The sequence below is a fragment of the Grampus griseus genome (genome assembly GCF_964374135.1).
Source record: "Grampus griseus genome assembly, chromosome: 18".
NCBI classification, from domain to species: domain Eukaryota; kingdom Metazoa; phylum Chordata; class Mammalia; order Artiodactyla; family Delphinidae; genus Grampus; species Grampus griseus.
In genome coordinates, this window is record NC_139012.1 from 63,836,736 (window position 1) to 63,856,543 (window position 19,808).

Consider the following 19,808-nt stretch of genomic DNA (forward strand, 5'->3'; position numbering starts at 1 on the left):
GAAATGAGCCTGACTTTCAAGTGAGGGGGTTTGGTTGTCATGTGATGTGTATGAAAGTCCACTGAGTGAGAATTTTAAGTGAAAGTGGATGGTTTGTTTTTGTTTTTTAGGTTTAGGATCCAAAATCATTTCAACTTGAAAAACATTTTATATTCCTGGGGAGTTACCGATCTCTTCGACCCACTCAAAGCTAACTTGAAAGGAATTTCAGGTAACACCAGTTCTTCTTCCAAGCTTATTAGCATTGTGTTTGGGGCAGTTTCTAATCAGTAATCATGCACTGATTAAGGGATTCTCATCTACAGAGCCTTCAGAGGTAAACAGCCAGAGGTAACATCATTTAAAAGAATTTAAAAAGTGCTTTGCTTTACATAAGAATTTGTTGCTTCAGATAACAGATTTGAGTTGGACTTTGTTGAGGAGGGGGTGTTTCTTGAGACCACCTCTAAGCACGGTTTTCAGATGCCATCTTCAGAGTAAAGTCAGTGACCACTGGACACAATACAACTCCCCTCCTCTGCCTGGCATGACTAGGAGATGCCAGAGACATTGGTGCAACAGAGCCCTTCGTTCTGACCTCCTGCTGTCCTGATGGCCTCACGGTCACTCTGTTTCTACCTTCCCTCCCTCCCTTCCTGTACCTCTCTGTCCTCTTCTAATGAGCTAACCTCGGAACTTACCCTCATCCATCCAACTTCCTTTCTTCAAATTACTCATCCAGCTACAGCCTTGCCTTAAAATGTCCTCCCTCTCAGAGTCTATATTCAATTTCTTGGCTTGTAGTAGACAAGCTACTCCTAATCAATAGGATCTGTATTCACGTATGGTCTGACAGACTCACATCTAACGTTAAAAGAGAGTGGAATGCCAGAACCTTATCTTCCAGAATCCTCTCAGGAGACCACTGGCTAAACTATTGCCAACTCCAAAGGCTCAGGTTCCTTTCTGCTCTGGATGGTACATTATCTATACAAAGATGACACTGGAGCAGGCATAGCCATTGGCCTTGATGTTTTCCTTGCCTGATGAGCTTGTGAAATCTCTGTTTTGAATGCTAGAACCTCATAGCACAGATAAGTTTTCTAAAGGCTTGCTCAGGTTTCTTTAAGCAATCACAGAAAAACATGGGAGTTTGGTCCACAAGAGAAGGCTCAGCTTGGGCATTAGATGTGACCAGTTAGACTACATGGCCCATCAAATAAAACGCAGGAGGAAGGATCTATTCTAGATTGTTTGTAATCCACCAGCTCTGAACTCATTGCTGAAACAAAGAGATAAGCAAGGTGATAGTCCAGTTTGGGTACAGTGCCCCAACAATGCTTGGCACACAGTGGATATCCAGTAAATACTGTTGACTTTGTTGAATGACTCTACCAGAAATTTTGCCTGGTGACACAGACATAATCTAGCACTGCCAGGAAAAGAGAAAGATTAGAGCAAAAGGATGAGAAGCAAGGAAGGAGCAAGGGATGAAGAACTTGAGTGCACTGTCTTTAATAACCTGCAGAATCCAATCACAGTATCTTTTTGTGGCTCTGGAGCTCAGCTATGGCATTCCTGTTTTGATCATCCTAGTTCAAAACTTTGGGGCTGTTCTAACCTTTTCTTCCACACCACTACATTCAAGTAATCACTGTGACTCACTGCTCCTTCCTGGTTCTCAAACCTCTCTGACTTTATGTCTTAGAAGTGCATCCTAAAATGCAGTCAGTTCTGTGTCCTCAAACAGGACTGAGCGCAACCCACATCGTGCAGTTCCCCTATTGGTAAAGACTTCTGAGGCCCATAGCTCCTTTGATAAGATCTAACAAGCAGCTTAGCTTTAAAAAGAACCTTTTAAAATACCTAACCTCTTGTTTTATAATGCAATTAAAGCCTACTTATATTTGCTCCAATCAGCAGAAATATAGGCTCATGGATCTGGCTTGTTAAATAACTATCAAGCAGTTACCATGCACCAAGTGGGAAGCTTGCATGCATGTTTCCTACAGATAAAACACATCCACCTTACGATCTTCTCCCATAAAGTTTTGTTCCTCTAATGCAGGGGTCACCAAATGATGGCCCACCACCTCTTTTTATAAATAAAGTTTTATTGAAACACAGCCACTCCCATTCATTTACAAATCATCCGTGGTTGCTTTCCTGCTATAATGGCAGAATTGAGATGTTGCAACAGATGCCACATGGTCTGCAATGGCTAAAATATTTAATATCTGGCCTTTTACAGATAGAGTTTGCCAACTAAAATATTGCTTTCCAATGCTGTTCTTTAAACATAATCAAAAGACGAGTCACTTCTGTGCCCAAGTAAGCTGTTGACTTAATTCTGGAGACATGGCCACTGAATCTCACTAACAAGTCGTCGTATCATGCCTGAATGGGGTATCCACCACCCACCTCACATCTTACTTGTGGAAATGAAATTCCTTATCATATAGCAAAGCAGCATTAGAGAGCTTGTCAGAGAGTAAATGATCAGAAAATGCTGGCCTCCCATCTTACAATTAACAAAGGGTTGCAAACAGTTTTGTGCTATTGATGGAAACTAAACAACCACAGGGAACATTTGGCTTTTTCTTTCCATTTGGTTCCAAAGCCCAGTATCATTTTACTCAAGTTCCCCTGCTCCGTTTAAAAGTCACTCATCTCTCCTTTCATGGCATCAGATCCTTTTTTGGCTGCATGATGAACTTGCTTGATATCATTTCAAGGCCCAACTGAGACCAGGGTATAATTTTCCTCCCCAGACAACCTTGACACTACATGTTATGAAGCTTTTAAGAATAATTCCAGTTTCACTTACACTAAAGACATCAGCTAGAGATACCCTTTTCGAGCAATCCCACTTCCTATAGGATCATCAGGCTTTGATACCAACCCATGCTTCCTAATCCAAGAAATACTCCTTGTGCACCAACTTGAAACTTTGAAGAAACTGTCTTATTCTTGACTTTTGTAAGTGAATAGTTTTCAATCTCTGCTCATGAAGAAGTACAAGTTCCCTTTTACTATGATGTGAATGAGGAAACCACCCACAGTTGTTTGGTTGTGTACTGAAGTTAACTTATGCCATACCAGATGACTGGGCAGAGCTGCAGTAGGTCATCAAGATGGCAACATAGGTCATTCCCGACTTCAGTCCCTTTCTCAAGAAGACCAACTAGCAACCATCCATAGACAAGTCACCATTGTGGAAATACCCCCACCAGGAGGTGAGGCTGAAGCACCCCTCTGAAACACAGAGACTGAGAAGGACCACATTAGAAAGGTAAGAGGAGTGGCTACACTCTGACCACATCACCCCTCCACCAGGCTGACACAGCACTAGATCTATGGTTTCTCCAGTGGGAAAAGAGAGCCCAAGGTAGACATTCAATGTTGCAGGACACATCCTGGTAGGCCCTCTCAGGTCTCTGATCTCAGAGGATCAGATAAGAGATGGAGAAGAGGGGCAAAGCTTACAGCAATCGGTACTCAAACCTTATTAGACCATATTGCAGTGGCACCTGAGCAAAGACCCCAGCCAGCAGCAGTGCCCATCTGCAGAGCCAAGCCAGTGGCCCCATCTGGCCAGAGGGCTCAGTTGGCAGTTCTGTGATCTGGGTCTCCAGTCAAAGGGCCATACTCCCAACCCACCCAGGCAGGAAAGCAAATTCACAGCCCAAACCAACTGCCAAGCATAGCCTCAAGTCCTGCTCATCCAGGAAGCCTGGCCAAAGAACCCAGATAGCCAGGAAGCCTATCCTACAGCCCTGCTTGGGCAAAGAGCCAAGCCAGATGGCCTGCCCAACTGTTGAGCATAGCCCCTGACACCATACAACCAGGAAGACTGATTGGTGACTCTGGACGCCCTTGGAGCCCAACCCATGGTACCACCAAGCCAGATCCCGGCCTGTCACTGCACCTGGCACAGAGCCCAGCCAACAGCACCACCCAGTTGGAAAATACAGCCTGAGACCCCACCTGACCAGGAATGATTGCAGAGCCCATCCCATAACTGCCCAATCATGGCATCCAATCAGTGCACCATCCTGCCAGGGAACAGAGCCTGAAACCTCACCCAACCAGAGGTGATTACAGAGCTAGTGGCCCAACCCAACCATAAAACATAGCCAGAAGCCCCACCTGAACAGGGAGCCCCTGCAGTGGCCCCACTTGAACGCACAGTCCAGCCAGCAGACCCACCCAACCAAGTAACCCAGCCAGCAGCAACCCCTGCAACCTCAGAGCATATGCAGTAGCCTTGCTCAAACAGAGACCCTGAGAGAGAGCCTTACTCGCCCACGACTGCTACCAGCTGACTGGTGAAGGTCTTTCCCTGCCAAAGCAAACCTGTGAAGTCTGGAAGAGGAGACTGCTTACTTAAATACATAGATATTAATGCAAGGAATGAAGGATCATGAAGAATCAGAAAAACATGATACCACCAAAAGAAACAAATAAAGCTCCAGTAACTACCCTAAAAAAATGGCGATCTGTTAACTGTCTAACAAAGAACTCTGAGTAATCCTCTTAAAGAAGTTCAGTAAACTACAAGAATGCACAGACAAACAAAATTAGGAAAACAGAGCACAAATAAGTAACAAGTTCAACAAAGAAACAGAAACCATCAAACAAAACAAAACAGAAATCCTAAAGCGTAAGAATATAATGACTGCACTGAAGATTAAGAGAGCTTCAACAGCAGACTTAACCAAGCAGAGGAAAAAAATTGGTGAACTAGAAGATATATCATTTGAAATTATCTAGTCAGAGGAGCAAAAAGAAAAAAAGAGTGAAGAAAGTCTATGGGAGCTGGGGACATCCATCAAAAGAAACAATATATACATTATGGGAATCCCAGGAGGAGAAGAGAAAGAGAAAGGGATAGAAAGTCTATTTAAAGCAATATTGGCTGAAAACTTCCCAAACTTGGAACAATAAATGGGCATCCAGGTTCATGAGGGCCCAATGACCCCAAATAGGTTGAGGATGAAAAGGGCTACACTAAAACACATTATAATTAAATTGCCAAAAGACAAAGAATTTTGAAAGCAGCAAGAGAGAAGAAACAAGTTACATACGAGGGAACCCCCATAAGACAATCAGTGGGTTTCTCAACAGAAACTTTGCAGGCCAGGAGAGAGTGGGATGACACATTCAAAATATTGAAAGAAAAAACTGTTAACCAAGAATACTATACTGACAAAGCTGTCCTTCACATATGGAGAGACAAAGACTTTCCCAAGCAAACAAAAGCTGAGGGAATTCATCACCAATAGACCTGTCTTACAAGATATGCTAAAGGACATTCTTCCAGCTAAAATAAAAGAATGCCAATTAACATTGTAAAAATGTATGAATGTGTAAAAATCACTGGTAATAGTAAATATATCATCAAAATCAGATTCTCTAATATTGTAATGGTGGTATATAATTAGACAGAACTAATCAATAAATTCAGTAAAGTTGTAACATACAAAGTCAACATACAAATACGAGTTGTTTTTTATACACTAACAATGAACTATCTGAAAAAGAGATAAAATAATCCCATTTACAATTGCATCAAAAACAGTAAAGTACGTAGGAATAAATTTAACCAAGGGGATGAAAAATCTCTACACTGAAAACTACAACACATTGATGAAAGAAATTGAAGAAGATACCAATAAATGAAAAGACATCCTGTGTTCATGGATTGGAAGAATTAATGTTGTTAAAATGTCTATACTACCCAGACCAATCCTCAGATTCAATGCAATCCCTATCAAAATTCCAGTGTTTTTCATAGAAACAGAAAAAAAACAATCCTAAAATTTGTATGGAACCACAAAAGACCCAGAATAGCCAAAGTAATCCTGAGAAAGAACAAAGATGAAGGTGTCACATGTCCTGATTTCAAACTATATTACAAAGCTATAATAATTGAAACAGTACGGTACTGGCATTAAAAACAGACAAACAAGTGGACCAGAATTGAGACCCCAGAAATAAACCCATGCATATGGAGTCAACTAATATTTGACAGGGAAGCCAAGAATACTCAGTGGGGAAAAGATAGTCTCTTCAGTAAATGGTGTTAGGAAAACAGGATATTCACATGCAAAAGAATGAAACTGGACCCCTATCTTACACCACTCACAAAAATTAACTCAAAATGGATGTCTGAAACCATAAAACTCCTAGAAGAAAACACAGTAGAAAACTCCTTGAAATTGGTCTTGGCAATTATTTTTTGGATATGACACCAAAAGCACAAACACCAAAAGCAAAATTAAACAAGTGAAACTACATCAAACTAAAAGCTTCTTCACAGCAAAAGAAATAACTCACAAAATGAAAAGGCAACATATTGAATGGGAGAAAATACTTGCAAACTACATATCCGTTAAGGAGTTAATATCCAAAATGTCTAAGGAACTCATAGAACTCAATAGCAAATCATCATCATCATCCAATTTAAAAATGGGTAGAGGATCTGAATAGACATTTTTCCAAAAAGACACACAAATGGCCAACAGGTACATGAAAATGTGCTCAACATCGCTAATCATCAGGGAAATGCACATCAAAACAATGAGGTATCACCTCACATCTGTGAGAACGGCTGTTATCAGAAAGATAAGAAATAGCCAGTGTTGGGAATTCCCTGGTGGTCCAGTGGTTAGGACTCCACGTTTTCACTGCTGAGGGCGCAGGTTCGATCCCTGGCCAGGGAACTTAAGATCCCACAAGCTGTGTGGCACAGGCAAAAAAAGAAAAAAAATAGCAAGTGTTGGTAAGGACGTGGAGAAAAGGGATCCCTTGTGCACTGTTGGTAGGAATGTAAATTGGTGCAGCCACTACGGAAAGTAATCAAATAGAACTATCATATGATCCAGCAATTTCACGTCTGGGTATATATCCAAAGGAAATTAAATCACTGTGTCACAGAGATATCTGCACCCTCATGTTCATAGTAGCATTATTTATAACAGGCAAGACATGGAAAAAAGCTAAGTGTCTATCACCAGGTGAATGGATAAAGGAGTTGCAGTACATACATATGCAATAGAATATTATTCGGTCATTAAAAAGAAAATCCTGCCATTTGCAACATTATAGAAAAACCCTGAGTGCATTATGGTAAGTGAATTAAGTCAGAGAGAGAAAGACAAATACCGTATGATCTCACATATATGTGTAATCTAAAAAACCTAAACTCATAGAATCAGAGTGTACAATTGTGTTTGCCAGGGTGGGGAGAATGGATGAAGGTGGTCAAAGGGTACAGATATAAGATATATTACTTGTGATATATACATACATAAAATATCACACTGTACACCTTAAATGTACACAATGTTACATATGTCAATTACATCTCAACAAAGCTGGGTGGGAGGGTGGGGAGAAAGAAAGACGTGAGGAGTGGGCTGGAGGAGAAGGATGGAGAAAGGAACTAAGCACCTACTTTCAGAGGCCATTTCAGATTCTTTCCAGCACTCACTCTGTATATGCTGGGCTGGGTGCTATGTGACACACACTTGCCATCTACAACTAAGTGACAAGAGGATGAGAAAGATAAACTAGAAGCAAATTCGCAAATTCTGGCAATAACTTTTTCAAAGCCATTAATGTTACCAATAGTAAGTGATAATAACTGGGAAGACAAAAGACACAGCAAATGATAATGTTTGTCCTGCTTTGTGAGAAGCTGAGGATGAAATGTAGGATTACTACTTTATATTTTGCAAATCTTACATTTACACAATGTCATATTATCAAAACTCTTAAGCCTTTTGAAAGTATGGCCAATCACATAAAAAGAATGACAGGCTCCACTCACAAAGGGGAAGGGACACTGTTTTAAGTCATTTGGATGAGATTTGCCAAAGACTCGTTCTGTGCTGTGCCCCAGTGATTCCAAGGACAGCAACCAACATTTCCTTACAAGTGAAATCAGATTAAAGAACATTAAGTCAGTTGTTTTTATGGGAAAATGAAACATGTACAGTGTGAGGAGTGTCGAGTATTCATTCGTCCAACATTTACTAAACACATACGTGTACCAAGCATTATTATGCTAGTTGAGCGAAGTAAATATTTAAAACAAATAATACAGCTTCTGCTTTCTGGGAACTAACAATCTAATGAGGAAAGTTGAGATGGAAATACTTATATAAGATGTTATGGAAGAAGGGTAGAGTATGCCAGGGAGGGCAGGAAGAATTTTACCTGTTTGCTTTGGATATTGAAATGTAATATAGGAGCAGAAGAGTTTATTGGGCGGGGGGAAGGCGGCTAGTTTCCCAAAGTATGTTCTGTAGAATGCTAACCTGCTAAATTCGGAGACAGGAGATAGTGTGGGTATTTCCATGGTTAAACACTACATATTACAGCCCTCCTGTGGAGATTCACTATGAACATTAGCAAATTAGCAGCTCTAAGAAGTCCACTATTAAAAACAAAAGCACAAACCTATCCAACTTGCAGTTCCCATTGTAATTACTCATGGAACCCTTTTTAATAGAATAGCACCTATAAACAACCTTGGGAACAAATTTTGGGGAAACAGGTTGTACGGCCGTCAATGGCACTAGACAGCTGCCAACAGTGCAGGAGACGATGAGCCCAAAGCCAGGAGAATCCCTTTGGGCTGATTTCATTAGTTGCTGCATAACATTTCCAGAGCTACTTAACAAAAGTAAGCAAATAGGGATCTGTAATACAAGATCAAGCAAGAAAAACACAAACCCACAGATGACTCCTGAATCCTTATTTTGATCACAAACATTGGTCTTCTGAAATGTTAACTCTTACCAGAGATAAAATATATGAGAGATGAGGATGCTGGGACATGACAGGCTATGGGCCTTAGCCTATGTCTGTGCAAACATGTAAATGTCAATTATTGGACCACTCCTGTAATATGATGGAGAAAAAAGCTACTTAAATGAAACCTCAGTTGCAGTTTCAAGAAATTCAAAGAGCCAAGCCCATCTAACCAAAAACTCATTCATACCAACCAGTCGACCCCATTTCTCACATTGTGCCAGGGTGCCTGGACTCTAACACAAACGCATTTACTATATTCTAGATGATAAAGAACCTTTGCTCATTTCATTAACATTTATTTTAAATGTCCAGATGGCATACTAGATAGTAATGAAGTCACAGATTAGTAAAAGCTTCTCATGACCATCAACCATTCCTTATACACACAATTCTGATCTGGGCACTGCATTTCAGTTTGCTCAATGAGTTAGTGAGACAGGCTAGTTAGTATAGAGAAATTTGTTTCTTTTCTAAAACATCCCACAGAAAAAGACCAACTGCTACAATCAATCAGATTCTGCACTGGTTTTAGGACAAGCGATGGCAGGTGAATGTTTCCATTGATTTTTCTCCTCCTCTGGCCCTTGTCTGGCCCCCTTCACTGATGCTGCAAAATATCTGTTCCTTACACTGAACACAGCCAACTCACAATTTCCTGTGTATGCCTTATTTACAAGATGGATGAAATGCTGCCTATTCTGTACTCCACTGGTATTATTCTCTCACAACATTCATTTGCCATCCCCTTGTATGTGCATGAGAAATGCAAAACAATTTAAATATTAGTCTAAGGTCAAACAAAGAAGCCCCCTCAAAATACATGTCCATCACAATGATTATTTTAAGACTCCTGCCACAGCTCCCTTTCTAGTGCGTCCTGCAGTGGACTAGAACACACTTTTCCAAGGTGGTGGCGTCTGTATGGAAAGGTGGGGTGGAAATAGGCACTGCACCTGCTGTCAGAACACCTGCATATGCCCGACTGGACCTCTTGTCAAGTGTGTGGCCTCAGATGACTTCACAGCTCACTCTAAAATGAGAGGGTTCGACTGAATGATTTCTAAAGTTTCTTCTCATTCTAAAGATTCTTACTTTCATTCTTTGTGTCATCAAGTACCATTTCACTGTGGAGAGTTGTTTAAAAATGATTGATGGCTAAATTACAAAAACCTGTCAATTCCTCTAACGCTTGGATCACTCAGATTCCTATTTGCTCAGCTTATAATATCTTTGAAATTGTTGGCATACAACTATTATAGTTCTAACTTCTTATTTTCTTTGCAAATTCTAGCCAATAAGGCAAGATAATTGCATAACTGATATACTCAGTATACAGAATGCAGTCATGAGGCATGAGACATTTTTTATACACTGCCTTTTAAGGCCCATAGTACAAACTTCTGTCATTTAAAAGTGGCTCCTAAAATGCAGCCCAAGAAGGCATTCAAGGGAAATCATCTCAGAAGCTTGCTGAATGTGCAGATTCCTGGGCTCCAGAATTTGCATTTTAACGCGTACTATGGCAATCCTTATACCACCGAAATTTTAGAAATACTGACTAAAGATTTCAACAGTAACTAGAAATTATTTTTGAAAATTAACTATTGAAAAAAATGGGGCACAGACCTGAATGTTAATCTGAGAGGGGTTATTTATTAGATAATTTACCAAATTTGAGGTTTTGAAAGTTGCATAAATTATTGTACCTTAAAATTTCCCAAACAAATCTCTTCCTAACTACACAGTAAGTAGCATACGAACGAGACTGTAAGTAAAGTCCATTCTTTAAAAAGGTACTAAAATCTTTCAACTAAATGCATCAAAATGCAAATGAACAATCACATTTTTATGTCCTGGGATTAGGCCAAGATGGCGTTTATGTTTCTGAAGCAATCCACAAAGCCAAGATTGAGGTTTCAGAGGAAGGCACCAAGGCATCTGCAGCTACAGGTATGTTCCTAAGGGCACAGTGTCAGCAACACTCAGTCAGCTGCTTCCCCCTTATCTCCCTTTGTTAGATTTATCCAGTTCAACCTTCACACTTCTAAGCCTCCCCACTAAAAACCCAAGTCCAGATGTAGTAGAGCATTCTAAAAAAAGAAATGTTAACAGAACAAAGTTTTTGAAAACTGATGGGAGAAAAGAGAGAGCCATTTTGAAAAGGATTTGTAGCACGACCCCATAAACAAGGAATAGAGTCATTTTGAAAATTACCTTCAGGAAGGAATTTATTCCATGGAATATTTTGAAAATAGGACACAGTGTTGGCTAAGTGGTATCTTTTCCCTTTAATTTTCCCATTTGCACCCCATCATAACACTAAACAATGCTATATCATTAGGATGCTTTTATTTCTCCAAAAATCAAGGCATATAAGTGACTTCGTATCCAATTTTAATAGTGACTTTCCTCAAATGAAGAGAAAATACAACGGGATTCTATTCTTTATCTTTCCTGCAGCTCTGTTGTTACTGAAAAGGTCTCGGATTCCTATTTTTAAAGCAGATCGGCCATTCATCTTTTTCCTGAGAGAACCCAACACAGGTATTACAGTATTTTTTGATAGGAGTCACATAAATTAAGTATTTATCAGCATCTCTCTAGCAGCAAAGCCTCGTTTGTCCACCCTAACCTAAAACAAGCATTCCTTCTAGCTGGTTTCCATGATGCTTCAGAAGCTTCTCAGTTGCTATGTCATGTATCCTGAGAAAGGGGAATATTTCATAACTACTGAGCAAACTAATAACCTCGGTGGCGTTTTTGCCTTCTGTTTCTCTCAGCTCATTTATAGTTGATGTAGGTCTTTAAAAATTCAGGTTTCTACTTCTGGGGAGACTTAAAGTCATGAAAGTAAAATAAATGATAAATCTTTTTTCCCCATTGTTGCCAAGCTTTCTTGGCCTTGGAGGATGAAAGAATTCCTTCAGGCCACTAGAGTGTCCAAGCAGTCCTCTGGCTCTCAGCACCCCTAGTATCCTAGGGAACGCACCTGCATTTCTATAGTTTTCCTGTTGATCTTTCTCAAGCTTGCTGAAGTTACACAAAAATCAAATGTTTGCCCTAGTACTTGTTAGGTCCCACCATACAACCTCATCTTAATCCAAAGAGGGGATGGTACAGGCAGAGCCTTAGCACATCAGAAGGACAAGCAGAAGTCCTTTAAGCATCAACAACAGTGAACAAAGTATTCAAGTCATTCCTCTTAATGTTGCCCCACCCTCTCTGGCAATTACTTATCAGCCTAGGAAAGAAAAAGAGATTCTCAGTAAAGAGTTGTTGGCAAGTCTAAACAATGTGTCAAAAAGAAATAGGATGGAACAAGTCTAACAAAATCAAGCAAAAGTGGATCTACTTTAACTAAACATCAGGCATTATTTTTATTTATGGAGAGAAAAAAAGTCAAGTTAGAATAATGAAAATTACGCATAGGTTTTACACAAATTGTTAAGGAAATACTGTCAACATCATTTTATCTGAGAATCATTTGCATACTGCTGTAACTTATGCTAGAAATCAAAGACACTTGCGACAAAAAGGATGAAGATAGTCATTCACTAGGAAATCATCTATTGGGGGATTATTTGGGGAGAAAAAGTCCATCAACAAAATATATCCTCTTAGTATTTCACCATGATCATCCCAACCCCATATTTATTAGATGAAAATGTCACTTATCACTCAGAACAGGCAACAGAGAGCCCTCTCTTAGAAAGGATATAGGTCAAAAAATGAAAGATGAAAAAAAAAAGACAGGTTCTACTCCCTCAAGAAACAAAGAAACAGGACTAAACTTGAACAGAAAGGTCACTGTCAAAAGCTCATAGCCAATAAAGGTTGATGACAGTTAAGAGAGAACAGTTTCTCTTTTGGAATTCAACTGCATAAAATGATGTAAAATCTTTGAACTACCTAGTAAAGGACACACCACTGTTTCCGTGCTAAGAGTTTCCAGAACGGCCATAGTAAACAGAATGAAAATACAATCCAAAACCAGTTCCATAATCCGCCGCACATCTAAATATAGTCCTTGTGAATTTATTTACCTCTCTTTCTGGGAGGTACTTGCCCATAACACACAAGGCAAAGTGGCTATTCTTCTGGTGACGGGGCATTGAAAGGACAAATGAGTCTCAGCCTTCAGTACACCAAATTGACAAAGCTTACTGATAAGGGTAAATAATGACTCAATCAGTTGACAAATGGGACACATACAAGAACATTACAAAAAATGATCTTAACCTGAAAATTAAACTGTTGGAGAACATCATTTGTCCAGCCTACAGCCATCCATCCATTGATCTAAAGGGCCTAAAAGACATGATATTCCCTTCAAATGTACTCCCCCTCCCCTTTGCTTACAAAAATTCTGCAGTATTTCACTAATTCAACTAATATGCCCAGTTTCTTAAAATGTTAAAAAAAACCTGCAAGAGATGAGATATTAAGCTTGAATTTTGATGGGTTTCAAAGCTTGTGACTAGGTTTTGGGATGAGGGCATAGAGTATGGAGGCAGAGAGATTAAGGACAAAGAGGAGACAGAACAAACTGCTTCTTTCCAACTCCCTCTAGGGTTCATACCCCAAAATGTATTAAAGGTCAAGCAAGAGTCTAAAGGATTATTACTTCATGAGCAACCTGTGAAATGCAACTAAGAACTTTCTGATAAGGCAAGTGGCCAAATATTGGACGAGACTGAGTCCCTTTCCTACATATTCTTGTTAAGTATTAACTTTTATCTCAATGACTTGTAGTCCCCCTCCTGTTAATCTCAGAATCTAAACACATATAATTTAAAACCAGACAGTATATTCTGGATTTTGTGCATCTCTTGTTGAATTTAGCAATGTGACTGCAGCTAATTACCTTAACAATTCCATTTACTAAATGATATCCTGCTTAAAGTATTTTGTAGAGGTGAAAAAATGTTTAAAGAATTGCATAGGAAAATACTATTTAACACTACATTAAATGTTTTTTTTTCTTGACAGCATTTGTCTTCAGTATTGGGAGAGTTTCAAATCCCCTAAACTGAATTAACAGATCTCAAGCATGTTCTCCACTTTCATCGATGCTTTTCTTCATAAAAAGTTACAATTTCATTTTGCTATACCCTTGATTTTAAAAATGTTCTGCTAAAGTATAAAAAGACAAGGGTATGTGATTTTCAAATATTATGAACCTAAAAATACTTCAATTTTACCATAATTTTATAAATTTATTTCACCCTCTCTTAATCTAAATGTATTTTAGCCTTCTTTTCTACTGGTTATCCCAAAAGCACTACAAGGCACAGCAGTGATCTATGAATGGTAAGTGAGTCAGGTCACAGGGTCACGTCCTCAGTAAGGACACGTGAGGCCATGTTGGACTGAGGGCGGACAGTGAATAGTGTTCAGTTTTCCTTATCCTGGATAACTTAGGGAGAATGCAAAATAAGCAAAGTCATTTGAAACATGTTTCCTTTCCATTTAGCTTCTAAATAAAAAGGAGAGTTGAAGTGTAATAGCAGAGCAGAACAAAGAGATCCCTGTTGAAACCCCAGTCTGTTGTGAGACTTCTGTAAGTATGGCACCAAGCTGCTAAATGCTAGACGTTTCAGAGTATGTGGTATACCCCAAACTTACAACTCCCTGACCGATGGCTTCACCTTAGTGCCATCCACAATCCTAGTGAGAAAGGAAAAGGGGTTGAAGGAAAGTAAGTAAGGAAACCAATAAAGTCCAAAGGCGTCTGCTTTTTAAACAGCTTTAAAGAGTCTGCCTATCCGCCACAGATACCATCATTTCCATTATCTAGGCAGAAACGGAGCATGTTGGAGTGGCCAACAAAATCTAAGAACATAGAGTAAAAAGACAATGCAGATTATGTAACACGTAATTACAGTTAGGTTTAACAAATGTGAACTTCAAGTGGTGTATTTTTCCAATGCTAAAAAGCAAGGCCTTTAAAATTCCATTATCTTAAGATGGTTTTAAATGATTACTTTAAATGTGATTATTTCCTAAACCACACAAGAGTAAAATAGAGCATTTATTGATGGAATAACAAAAGTGCTTTTCTTAAATATTCTTCAAAATACATTTGTACAACTTACAATAATATATCCAAAATAACTGTATATACAAAACATTGCCTAGTTTTAATGTATGTGCTTTTTTCCCCAAAAATTACAAAGTAACTTCTTTTTTATTTTTTTGGCAAAGTTCAACCTTAACAGAGGTGACAATTTTAAAGGTTGGTTTAAGAAAATAGAACCTGAGGGAAATTGACACGCAAGAGTCAATGACAAGCAAGAGATTTGGAGGAATATTTTTAGTTTGTTAAATAAAAATGTTTTTTAGAGTGATACTTTTCACATTACAAAAATAAACCAAAATGAAGAAAAGGTCACTGTAAAATGATGGAAAAAGGATCTGTAGACTTGCTCTTAGTATTTCAAAAAGCCAACAATGCATGTCAAAAAATGAATGCAAGATCACAACAGTCTTGTATTTACTTTGTATTTGGAGAAGGTAGTGAAATAAGTGGCCACATTCTGTTTTCTTTTAATTGCTATTAATATGGTTGATCTGATTGGCTCTTCGATGAATTTCATCCAAGAAGTTCTCCAGTTGTTCTATTAGCATTCTTTTTTTAAACCTGTATAAAAAAATAAGTAATAGCACTCTCAATTTCTTTTTAACAAATAGTTATATATCAGTATAATTTTTTTTAAAAGAGAGAAACTGCCTTGGAAAGATTTTTCAAAGTGAGATGAAAATGAAAATTCAACAACTTTGTGATATATAAAATCTCTTGGAAGATTAGAAAATTATTTTATCAGTAGAGTATTATAGTTTGTTCCTAAAACAAATAATCCAGGCCTAAGTACAATGGGAAAGAGGTTATTTCTTCCACAATCAAAAAGGAAAAGGGGGGAGAAAAAACCCTAATAAATACAAGGGTTATAAATATTCCAGCAATATGGGCTCCCCAAGCAATGACTCCAATAGCTTCTTATGCTCTTTGAACACTGAATGTTGAATGGAATGTGAATAAAATATGAATATAATTCCCCACAAAATGGAAGAAGAAATGAAATTTGGGCAATTGCATTTAAACTGTGGTGTTCTACTATTACAATTTGAAAACTAGCAAATCAAGGACAATTAGACATCTGTAGTATAGGATACAGCAAAGTTCAAGTTGCAAGTTTTAAATTTTTGCGGTAATAAATATAGTAGACTAAAATTGCTTTTGTCTGCCTAAGTATTAATACTGCTGATGCTTTTCAGAATATCCCAAAACACTGCCCAATCTATACCTATTTCCTCTCTACTTGTACACTAATATGACTACCGACCATAATATTACACAACTCTCTAAAAGGTGGCAGAAGTAGGGCTTCCCTGGTGGCGCAGTAGTTGAGAGTCTGCCTGCCGACGCAGGGGACGTGGGTTTGGGCCCCGGTCCGGGAGGATCCCACATACCGCGGAGCGGCTAGGCCCGTGAGCCATGGCCGCTGGACCTGCACGTCCGGAGCCTGTGCTCCGCAATGGGAGAGGCCACAGCAGTGAGAGGCCCGCATAATGCAAAAAAAAAAAAAAAAAAAAAAGGTGGCAGAAGTAGAATCCAGGCACCCGGAATATAGCTAAATCGATGATGAAGTTTGAGTTGGCAGAATGTTACATAAAGAGCAGAATTAGTTAAATACTCAATATCAATAATATGAAAAGTTATGGCCTTATCTTGAAACTTCAAAGTAACCTATGCTCTAGCCACTCATAGAAAAAAAAAAAAATAGAATTAACAGCTTTATCTAAAAAAACCTTTACATGTAGGATGGAAGAAACTGGGGAACTAATTAAAGGGTGGTTATATTGGAAGGTCAGATGAGACAAACGCTAAGTTTTCTTACATTACTAAAATTCTAAAAGTCTTGAAGAAGAAATAAAAAAAATGCTTTTTTACTCACTGAACTCATACAACTATGCTTTCCAGTTAATTGTACTTCATAGTTACCATTTATAATCTTGATCCACATTCCTTGTACTAAAGTACATAATCCTGGGCTACTGAGGCAATCAGAATAAGGCCCATTTGTCCAGCTCTGGTCCCCTTAATTACATGTTTTCCCACATACAAGTGAACTGCATTCAAATATTGCCTTTCAAGATTACGTTTTATCACTAATATTAACTGTAGCTCAAATATACAAAGGAGAAAAATTAAAGACTATAACATATAAAGACACCAAAAAGCCACAGGGTAGGATAAACGAGAATTATGCAAGAATCTGTAATGTGTAGAGAGAAAGGGTCCATGATTTCTGAAGAATTTCTGTGTAGCTATTTTTTAAGTGAACTTCCTTCAATAAACTGAAAAAAAAGAGAGAAGTACTTATATACAAAGGGGTGTGTCATATACATGCATAACAACACAAGTATAAAACAGATACTGTTAAAATACCAACTACAGAAAACAGGGGACTCACTGCCTCATATCATAATGTACAACAGATTATTTACCTTGATGCTTCTTTAATGACATTTTGTAAAAATATTAGTCTTGTTTGTAAACTGCCTTGCACATGCTTCAGTAAAGTGAAGATCCTTTCATATTCTTAAAACGAGAAGCAAAAAGAAAAATTAAGTGGCTTTAATTTGCATTCTTATTCAATATTTTTCTATTACAGCTTACTATATCAAGATATACTAAGACAAAACCAAAACTAGTCTACATAAAATTTTCACTGCTCATTAGAGATTTTATAATACACATATTTCATCATACATCAAAAAAGATAAAATAGCTTTTCAAACACTGCTTTTTTTTTTGGTAAAAGTTCTCAATAGGGTATTAAATATAAAGCTTAGAAGGATGAGTAAACAGCTTTTTGGTAGTGCCACAGAAAAATAAGAAGTGGCCTTTACAAAAATCCATCCTTATGACAAATTCTAAATTACAGCTAACCTTGGGAGTGGATAAAATAGAGCGGGGGAGAAAAAAAAAGTTAAGAGTGCTGTCTCACAGAAATAAAGACGCAGATGTAGAGAATGGACTTGAGGACACTAGGAGTGGGAAGGGTAAGCTGGGACGAAGTGAGAGAGTAGCATTGACATATATACACTACCAAATGTAAAATAGCTAGCTAGTGGGAAGCAGCTGCATAGCACAGGGAGATCAGCTCGGTGCTTTGTGACCACCTAGAGGGGTGCGACAGGGAGGGTGGGAAGGAGACACAAGAGGGAGGGGATATGGGGATATATGTATACGTATAGCTGATTCACTTTGTTATAAAGCAGAAACTAACATACCATTGTAAAGCAATTATTCTCCAATAAAGATGTTTTTAAAAAAAAAAAGAATATACACGTCGTAATTGGTGGGAAAAAAAAGGATGCTGCCTCAGTTTCAAGTTTTCACATAAAACTTTGCCAAGGACTATAAGCTCCTAAATGGCCAGTACTGAGTCTTACCCACTTCTGGACCACCCATGGGCCACCGCACCATCATAGCAGGTGATCTGCCAACATCTTTGGAATGAATGTCAATAATATTGAAACTTTAACTCACAAAGTTCTTCTGTACTCATATAATAGATAGCTTTCATAATTCTAGTTTTTTGGCCTAAACACATCCCTGATCACTATCATAGTTTAAATCTTAAAAGTTAAGGTGGTAGGTAGGTACTATGCCTAGAACCTTACAGATACGAAGTCATTTAATAGTCACTACCTCTGTCTGGGTTTGCTGTTACCTTAAAATTCCAGTTGCTGGTTGACAGAATGCTCAAGACTATGGGTTCCTGTCATGGTAGGAACCATGTGTGTCTGTGAGTTCCTGCTCTGCTCTCAGTCCCTCCTACTTACCACACCTAACACAGTACTTTGGATATAGCAGCTATTCAGTAAGTGTTTGTTGGCTGAATAAAGAACCAAATCTTATATAGCTCATATGTTGTTTAAGAGTGATCTAAAATCAGATCTAGGCTTTAGTTTAGTTGACTTTTTTTTTTTTTGAGCACAAACAGAAATCAAATCTGATGTTTGTGTCTAATTATACATACTTCTTCCTGGCTTTCGGATCTCTTTCATTATTTGTGCTTTTAGTTCAGTGTTGACCTCTTCATGGCTTCTGCAATGCATCAATTTCTTCCCTTTGTTGAGTGAAGACGCTGGTAGATTCTCTTCAGGACATTGTTCTTTATCACTTGGCTCCTCGTGATTTTCTAAAAATCCACCAACAGTGAGGTCATTAGTTCCTAAGTGGTCATGGCCGAGAGCCTCTGTATGATTGGTTGGTCGTTCCAGTAAACTGGCTGGAGAAGAAGATGCTGAAAATTCACTTTCCATAGCATTTGGTGTAATATCTGATGAAAGTTGGTCTGCAACATGATTTTCAACCACATCATCTATTGTCGAATCATTAGTGGCTTCTGAAACTAAAAATAAAAATAAGAAAAAAAAGATGATGAGAGCCAATTTCAAAGCACACAGTAAAGAAAACCTCAAAGAAACAATATTACAGCAAATCACAACTGATCTCCCTGACTGCTGCAAATTAACAATTTGATATGGTTTTTAAGCTTTGCCAAATATATGGTATATTTCAATGTGAAACATTCACAATATTTTAAAAACCTGTACAATTTTTGCCCTTAGGAATAAAAATAAAAGCCAGTTTCAAACAACTTTTAGTTCTCTGCTTTATTCTATGGCAATTTTATTGAATAAGTAGATTTTTAATGCTTTAGGGAAATATATGTGATCAAGATTATCATGGTTATCCTTTTATTAGAGAGTACTAGTTCACTCCAACTTACCTCTACCTTGTAAGTTATTACCGTTCAGAGGCAAAAGTGAACACAGGGAGTTTAAGCTGATCAATATTCTGCAGCAACACACCACCAAACCTCCACAGCGCCCCCTTTTCTTATAACCATCCATATAGTCTTCATTACTTGAGCAGTGAAGAATAGCTGGTGCCCACTTTAGTTCTCTAGACTACTAGACTTAAAAGCTTG

General features: G+C 38.3%; 2 protein-coding genes across 5 annotated transcripts in view; one reads left to right on the forward strand and one right to left on the reverse strand.

The window, feature by feature from the left end:
• The window catches only part of SERPINE3 (serpin family E member 3), a gene marked incomplete at its 5' end in the record, with an annotated part of 45,912 nt that extends 32,041 nt beyond the window's left edge, over window positions 1-13,871 (forward strand). Inside the window, 4 exons of the mRNA XM_082675633.1 lie at window positions 111-211; window positions 10,666-10,752; window positions 11,263-11,346; window positions 13,792-13,871. Of these exons, the coding sequence (XP_082531759.1) occupies window positions 111-211; window positions 10,666-10,752; window positions 11,263-11,346; window positions 13,792-13,835 (316 nt within the window). The 3' untranslated portion in view covers window positions 13,836-13,871. The remainder of the gene's footprint in view (window positions 1-110; window positions 212-10,665; window positions 10,753-11,262; window positions 11,347-13,791) is intronic.
• Window positions 1-19,808, reverse strand: part of INTS6 (integrator complex subunit 6) — a 108,686-nt gene that overhangs the window by 6,581 nt on the left and 82,297 nt on the right. For 3 of the 4 annotated variants that reach the window (XM_082675660.1, XM_082675661.1, XM_082675662.1), the window contains 3 exons: window positions 18,852-19,226; window positions 17,311-17,404; window positions 14,499-15,442 (listed from right to left, as the gene is read on the reverse strand). In XM_082675660.1, the coding sequence (XP_082531786.1) occupies window positions 15,349-15,442; window positions 17,311-17,404; window positions 18,852-19,226 (563 nt within the window). In that variant the 3' untranslated portion in view covers window positions 14,499-15,348. Of the gene's footprint in view, window positions 1-14,498; window positions 15,443-17,310; window positions 17,405-18,851; window positions 19,227-19,808 lie in introns of those variants that run through there. The other variant, XR_014298061.1, reaches the window with a different exon arrangement.